At 59.3% G+C, this 7,567-nt stretch overlaps 2 protein-coding genes across 2 annotated transcripts; one reads left to right on the forward strand and one right to left on the reverse strand.

Annotated features, from left to right (window-relative positions):
- The first annotated feature begins 250 nt into the window (after positions 1-250).
- On the forward strand, positions 251-5,018 carry RFXANK (regulatory factor X associated ankyrin containing protein). Its single transcript, XM_086627745.1, has 9 exons — positions 251-461; positions 694-771; positions 1,470-1,550; positions 1,905-1,970; positions 2,149-2,249; positions 3,386-3,511; positions 4,010-4,076; positions 4,292-4,372; positions 4,744-5,018. Exons 1-9 carry the CDS (start codon positions 254-256, stop codon positions 4,800-4,802), a joined length of 867 nt encoding a protein of 288 aa, XP_086483871.1. The 5' UTR covers positions 251-253; the 3' UTR covers positions 4,803-5,018.
- A 709-nt stretch (positions 5,019-5,727) lies between these two features.
- Positions 5,728-7,567, reverse strand: NR2C2AP (nuclear receptor 2C2 associated protein). The gene is made up of 6 exons (XM_086627798.1): positions 7,536-7,567; positions 6,945-6,991; positions 6,716-6,806; positions 6,491-6,596; positions 6,099-6,178; positions 5,728-5,993 (listed from the first exon to the last, which is right to left on the reverse strand). Exons 2-6 carry the CDS (start codon positions 6,983-6,985, stop codon positions 5,886-5,888), a joined length of 426 nt encoding a protein of 141 aa, XP_086483924.1. The 5' UTR covers positions 6,986-6,991; positions 7,536-7,567; the 3' UTR covers positions 5,728-5,885.

Here is a 7,567-nt window from a genome sequence, read left to right on the forward strand (position 1 = left end):
GCTCGGCGACGGTCCCGGTGCGGCGTCGCAACGCTCCCGCGACGGGAGCTTTTGTCCGCCGGCGGGGCGGGGAGTCTGGCCGGAGGGGGCAAGCGGGACCCCGAACCGCGCTGCCGGCGTGGAGGAGTTTGGTAGCCACAAGCACTCGGTGCTCGGGGACTCGGCAGCCTCCCCCCCGGCTTGCCCGCTCCGCCCCAGGGGATGTCGCCGCTTTTTCCCCCTTCCTAACGCGTTTTTGTGTGGCAGCTGCCCCATGGAAGGTGAAGAAGCAGTCGCTCGTCTTGTGGAGACATCTCTGAACGATGGGGACACCCAGGAGCTCCCGAAAGAGGGTGAAAACGGAGCTGGGGGAGCAGCAGCTGCAGAGGAGCTGGCTGGGACCAGGGACACGGGGGACAACGATGCTCTCCCGGGGTGCGTGCAGCTGGACCAGGACATGCCATGCTTGGACCACGGGGACGGTGAGTGCTGGGGATGACGGGGTGGTGGGAGCTGAGATGTGGCATGCGCAGACCTGGGATCCTGCAGCGTCTGTCCCTCTGCAAACCAGGATCACCGTGCCCTCCGCCCCGGGGTCAGGGTGCACGCGGCGTGCTTGCCGTGCCGGTTGGGTCTCGTTGTGGCGCGTGTGGAGCCCAGCCTGCTCCTCAGCAAGGAGAACTGAGGTCCCTAACGGCTGCCCTTGTTTTGTAGGTGGAGCAGACAGTCTCCCGAAGCCCTCGACTGCCTCGATGGACAGGCAGAGGAGCACTGAGCTCTCAGCCCTTGACAGTGAGTGTTGCAGAGCTCACAGATGCTCAGGTGCAGCCCCAGTGGGAGACAGGTGTGGGAGAGGTCATCTGGGTCCGTCATCCCACAAAGGCAGCTAGAAAAAAGTCTTCTACGGCTGCCAATCCCTCCCATAATGTGGCAAGGCCAAGTCCAAATCCAGACCTTGGTGATGGCTTGTGCCAGCAGTGAGAGGTCGCTGCAGCTCCACGCAGTGGAACTGGAGATGGCAAACTCTTTCCATATACTTTCCTAATTAAACTACGAATTGCTTGTTGAAAACAGACTGAGATTACCAAGTGGAGCTCTTCAAGGGTAGGAAATATGAGAATGAACTTGAGTGCATACCCTAGGCTGTCCTCTGTATTTCATGTGCAATTATGCCATTAATGCCAGATCTCCACCTCCCCTGGTGCCCCAGATGGACCCTGCCCCTCCTTGGGCAGCTGTTTGGGCTGTTTTATCTTCCCTGCTCAGCTGTCGGTCCCTGTGCACTGGTCAAGACTCAGCCTCCAGGCTCTTTACTTGCAAGGGAATAATTCCTTTTTCGCAGGACTCACGTTTTTGCCAGGGACAGGAGGGAACAGCTTCAGATAAGTCACACGAGACCTGAGCTTTCATGAAGCTCTTGGGCTCAAGTCACTGTCGTTCCTCCCTCTGCACGGAAGAGACGTGCCCTGACTCCCCTTTCTCTGGAACAGGCTTCCCCCTGAAGCACTCGAACACGCTGACGAACAGGCAGCGAGGCAATGAGGTCTCGGCCCTCCCGGCCACGCTGGACAGTGAGTATCTCCAGGCAGAGCGGGCTGTGCATCTCAGAGCGCAGCTGGATGTGGGGTGTAGGGGGAGCAGAGGGACAGGAGCCTCCCTCCGTCTCCAGCTGCCACACTGTGCAGTGTCCTTTGGGATGGTCTCTCGGGCTGCTCCCTGCAGTGCTGCTGCTCTCAGCACTCGCCGTGGCTGGCTGTCCCTGCAGCTGAACAGCACAAGGGTGTTAGTCACCATGTGGCTTTCTGGGGCTCAGACATGGGCCGGCCAGTTACCACCTCCCCAGACTTGCAGGGACCCGCCTACAGACGGTGGGTGCTGAGCTGGGGAAAGTTTGTCCTGATGGGTTAATTCTCTCTGTCCCCCAGCGTTGTCCATCCACCAGCTTGCTGCCCAAGGAGAGCTCAGCCAGCTGAAAGAGCACCTTAGGAGAGGTACACATCTCTTCCTTTGTTCTTACCCCAGATCATGCAGAGTCCTGCCAGATCATAGCACGCCTTTTGATAAACCCTTGGCTTAGTTTTACAGCCTTTACTGGATTTACTGGAGGGGACGGGGAGCAGAGGGGGCTTTACTCTTCCTGTTTAAGATGTCTCATCCATGTTTGTGCAGGTGAGAACTTGGTAAATAAACCTGATGAGAGAGGTTTCACACCGCTGATCTGGGCTGCAGCCTTCGGAGAAATCGAAACGGTCCGTCACCTGCTGGAATGGGTAAGGCCACGCTCACGTAGCACCTCGTTAAGAGGAGACTTCCCATCTCCAACCTCAGTGGCTCCCAAATTGTCCAGCACTGTCCTGGTACTGTCTCAGCCAACCTTTCCCATGGCACCAAACAGGACACGTTTGCAGAGCTAACGGCTCAGACGCTGTCGGATGCTACTCCCCATTGGGCTGTGAGCTAAGTCAGGAGCATGAAGAGCCTTATCTCACAGCCAGCAATAACTGTTTGTAATTAAATATCTGCTTATTGGTAATTTGAGATCAGGCTTATCACTTGGGCCCTGTAATCTGCCAGCAAATGTGCTCGCCGAGGTATCGTTGCAGTTAATGAACTCATTGCTGCATTGTCCTTGAGTGCTGGGCTTGCAGTTGAGGACTGTCTGGGGGTGAGCAGGAACCAGAACCTCCTCCACTCTTGATTAAGCTGCTCCCCAAAGCTCAGTCCCACATCCACGTGTGTCCAGTGACCACTCACACCATGTGAGCACTGGCCAAACTCTGGCTCTGTTACTCTATTAGCAGCAAAATCGCAATGCATTACCAGAGAGACAAACAGAACCAGGTTTTGGGCAACCTGGTGTAGTGGAGGGTGTCCCTGCCCGTGGCAGGGGTTGGAACTAGATGATCTTTGAGGTTCCTTCCAACTCTAACCATTCTGTGATTCTAGAACCCAAAATAAACAAGGTGATACGTTGATACAAGGCTATGATGAAGTTCAGGAGAGGTCCATGGCTGGCAGGGCTCAGAGGACAGAGAGGTTTTCTAGGTAAATCAGTAACAAAGAGACAGTGGGTACTGTACACACCTCTAGACAGGGCCAGTAACACTGTGACTAGTGATGGGGAAAAAGGGCTGAGTAACAGGAACCATCAGGCTCAGTTCACTGACAGTGGAGAAGGGCTTTTAAGTCCTCACCTGGGATGTCTGATGATGATTAAAATACGCACGGTAAGGACTTCGGTAAGGAGAGGTCACTGAGAACGTGTGAGCCATCTCTGCCCCATGCGGCCATCAGGACCTGGCTCTGTAATCCGCCCCCCTGGGGTACCCAGCAAGGCTGTGCTGAGCACCCCGGTTCTCAGGAGGGCTCCTTCGCCCGTCGGGGCTGACGGCTGTGCCATCCCCAGGGCGCTGACCCCCACGCGCTGGCGAAGGAGCGGGAGAGCGCCCTGTCCCTGGCCAGCATGGGCGGCTACACCGACATCGTCATCATGCTGCTGGAGAGGAACGTGGACATCAACATCTACGACTGGGTGAGTGCTGCTGGGCACAGGCTGCTGTGGGGACTGTGCCAGCGCTGGGAGCGACACCAAACCCCGGACAGGGCTCTGCAAAGCTCATTTTAAAAAGCAGCAGCGAGTTCACGCCGTTCTGGGCTGAGTGAGCAGCAATGCCTTTCTCTTAGCTGCTCCCCAGGCTCGCAGCACTCGTTCTGCTCATGCAGTTGTTTCAAGAAATTAACCTGGATAATAATTTTAAATAGTTTCCTCAGTTGCTCACACTGGTGATGTTACCAGCTGCAAGGAAACAGCGCTCAGGACTTAAGGTTGTCTTTAAAATTACACAATCTCAAAGTTATTGTTTTGCAGAGAGAGAAGAAAATTTGCGCAGAGCCGCTCTGCGTGAAAACACCCAGCCCGGAACGGGGAGAGGGTGGAAAGGGGATGCCGGCGGGTGGGGGACCTACTGCTCCAGGAGAAGCAGGAGCTGCGTGGGCTGGCAGTGACACAGCCCCTTCCCTTTCCCTGCAGAACGGCGGCACTCCTCTGCTCTACGCCGTGCGCGGCAATCATGTCAAGTGCGTCGAGGCTCTGCTAGGTAACGGGGAAGATCTGCGCTTAGTCCTTGGCCTCCAACCGCTGCTCGGTGGTAACCGCCTCGGGGAGAGAGCGTGATACGCCTGGGGGTGTCACGGGGGGCTGCCCAGCCAGGACAGGCACCTTTCGGGGGTCCCCTCGCCCTGTTCCTGACGCGGAGGGGATGCCGTGTTGGCAGGGGAGCGCCGTGCCCTGATCTCAGCTGCCTGCTTGCAGCTCGCGGTGCCGACCTGACGACGGAGGCAGATTCTGGCTACACCCCGATGGATCTGGCCGTAGCCCTGGGACACAAGAAAGGCAAGTGTTCCACTCCGAGCCTGGCAGGGAGGCCTGCTTTCCCTTCCCGAAAAACCTCCAGGCAATTCCCAGCTTCCAGCCTTGCTCGGGGCTTTTTTTGATCTTCTACCACCGCTCCCTGCTCTGCCGCACAAAGAAACCAAGCCAGAGAAATCAAGATGGGTCCTGTTCCCCTTGCTCCTGTTCCAAACCAGAACTGTGCTGGAGATAGGGCTGGGACAGGGGAGGTGGGAGACAGGCCCCTGGAGAAGAGGGTTTTCCAGCCTCCCACTGGAAAACAGGAGCAAAACGGTGACCAGGTCCTGTCCACAGCGGTACTGGCTTCTCCCAGGCTTGGCTTCCTTGGGTTTCACTTCTCTTCCCTCTGTTAGTCCAACAGGTTATTGAAAATCACATCCTCAGGCTATTTCAGAACAAGGAGCTGGAGTGACGCGGTGGCTCGCGCTGCACTGCCGCAGCACCGGCGCTTCTCCCGGCCGGCACGGGGCTCTCCTCCGGGACCAGCACGGCCTCGTCCAGCCGTCCCGAAACGGCAGTGGCACGATGCTTCCAGCAAGGAGCACACGGAGGAAGCCGGGAACTGCCTGCCCTCGGTGGATCTGTGCCTCTGCCGGAGGGTGGCACGGCCGCAGTGCCTCGAGCCCCGGGACACTCATTCCTGAAGGCAGCTGCTCCGTCCGGCTTCGCGCGTGTGCGTTCGGGTATTGCGTTTTTGGAAGTAAACTCTAAAGCAGCCGTGCAGAGCCCTGTCCATTGCCTCGGCCTGTCACAGCTGCCAGTCTCCGATCCCAGCACCAGCTACTGGGGAACCGTGGGGGGATCTGTGCCAACCAACCCCTTCAAGCCCTGCACTCCCCAGCATTCCTCTCCAGAGCTGTCTCTTGGAAGAGGGAAGCTCCCTCTTATGCCCATAAACTTGCCAAGCCCTCCCTGCATGCAGCACTCTAACCAGCCAGGGAAATACCTATAGGCAGGAGCAAAACCCTGCAGGAAGCCTCACCCTGGCAGCCAGGAACATGGCACAGCCCCAGCTGACAGCTGGCACGTTGCCATCCCGAGCCGGAGCCGTGCGAGGCTGCAAACAGCCGCTCCAAGAAGTTCAGGGGTGGTCAGCAAAGGTGAGAGACAGCCAGAGCCCACAGCACATGGAGGTGGCACTTCTCTCTCCTGCTCAAGCCACACACTGGTGTGGCCATGGCAAACCCTGGAGGGCTCGGTCCCAGGGTGTCACTTGCCCAAGGAGCAGCCGGGAAGGAGCAGGGACACCATTTATTTGGCTGGTTACACAGGCTGTGTCCCACCAAAGGCTCCAAGGTCCAGCACGTGGATCTCTGCGCTGGTGTCCCTCTGTCACTGCCACCCCGTGGGGCAGGGATCCCCTCTCCGCACCTTGGGGTGCAATTGGGGGCAGCACATCCCTGCTGGAAGGGTTTGCTGTCCTGTTCCTCACCCTGCTCCATGGGGGAACGCAGGGGATGGGGAAGCAGCCCCCATGCTGTCCCTCTCCGCTGCCCTAGAGCCTCTCCCCCAGCACGCCGAGGTGGTACACCACGATCCTCCCGAAGAAGTCAGTGCTGTTCTCGAAGGTGATCTTCAGCTTATCCAGCACCGTTTCCTCCACCTGGAATCTGTGTGGGACCCGTAAAGGACAAAAAACAGGCAGAGGGACACCACGACACGCGGCTCTGAACCCATCCCACGAGCCGTTCGGCCCAGCCCGCGGCACGGGAAAGGATATCTGCATGGCGTTGATGTCCTCGGGGTACAGCTCGGATATTTTCACCAGTTCTTCGCCTGCTCTGCAGCCTGCGGAGGGTGAAGGTAGAGGCAGCTGCGTGGAAGCTCAGGTGCTGGGGGAGCTGCCACGGCCTCAGCTGCCCCAAAAATCCTCCCTGCGCTGGCTCTGCTGCAGAGCTGGGAGCGGTGGTCCATCTAACGGACCAGGTTCCCATCTGCACCCAAAGCATCCCAGAGAACCCCAGGTCCTCTGCTCCAACCCCTCTCAGGTTTTGGGAACGGTTAAGAAACACTTCTGAGCCTCATAACAAACAGCTGCAAGATCCAGGTGCGGGTAAACTGAGGCAGAAGGACCCCCAGGCCCCCAAACCAGCTCCTCACCTTCCAGTGTGCACAGCCGGCTGGAGAATCCCCCCTGGAACTGGACGTGGAGCTGCGAGACCTTGACGGTGCGGGGGAAATCCAGGGTGACCCACTGGCACGTGCCCTGAAGGCAGGAATGACACCAGGGCTGCGTCATGGCGGGGGGAGCGAGGTGTTCACAGCTCCCGTTCCCCGTACACGGCTCTTGTCCCACGCACAGCTCCCATCCCACCCCTCCCTGACCTGGTCCGAGTTCCAGCACGTCTCCTCGCTCGCGTCGAACATGTGCTTCTTCCCAAACTGCTTCACGTCCCGGTTAAGCACAGAGCTCACCCTGCGGGGACATGCGCCGCCGGCCCGGGGACGCGACGGGGACGGCGTCAGCGATGGGACCCAAGTCCCTCACAGGGACAGGGGACAGGGGGTGGCACCCAGGGGGGACCTGCTGTCCCCTGGGGGGGTCGGGACTCACCGCGTGGCCGTGTCGGCACAGATCAGGGGCTCCACGGGCATCGCTGCCTGCGGGGAGACAGGGTCAGCGAGGGGCACAAACGGGGACACCCAGCAGCACTGGGGATGCTCCGACAGCATTGGGGACCCCCGAGCAGCAATGAAGAACCTCGGAGAGCACTGCGGACCCCCGAACAGTATTGGAGGCACCCTGGCAGCATTGGGGAACCCCAAGCAACATTGGGGACCCTTGAGCAGTATTGGGGACACCCCGAGCAGCACTGGGGCCCCTGAGCAGCACTGGGGACGCCCAGCAGCATTGGTGGCATCCGAGCAACACTCGGGACCCCCGAGCAGCACTGGAGACCCTCTGACAGCACTAGGGATCCCCGAGCAATATTGGGGGCACCCTAGCAGCACTGGGTGGCAGCTTTGGGGAACGCCAAGCAACACTGGGGACTCTTGAGCAGTATTGGAGACCCCTGGACAGCACTGGGGGCATCCGGGAAGATGGGGATACCCTGAGCAGCATTCAGGACCCCCCGGGCAGCACCAGGCACCCCCCGGTCCCGCCCGCGCCCATCCCCGTCCCCTTCGGCCGCCGCGCACTCACCGCCTGGCCGGCGCAGGAAGCGGCGGAACTGC

Source organism: Tauraco erythrolophus, chromosome 28 (genome assembly GCF_009769465.1).
Source record: "Tauraco erythrolophus isolate bTauEry1 chromosome 28, bTauEry1.pri, whole genome shotgun sequence".
In the NCBI taxonomy this organism is placed as follows: domain Eukaryota; kingdom Metazoa; phylum Chordata; class Aves; order Musophagiformes; family Musophagidae; genus Tauraco; species Tauraco erythrolophus.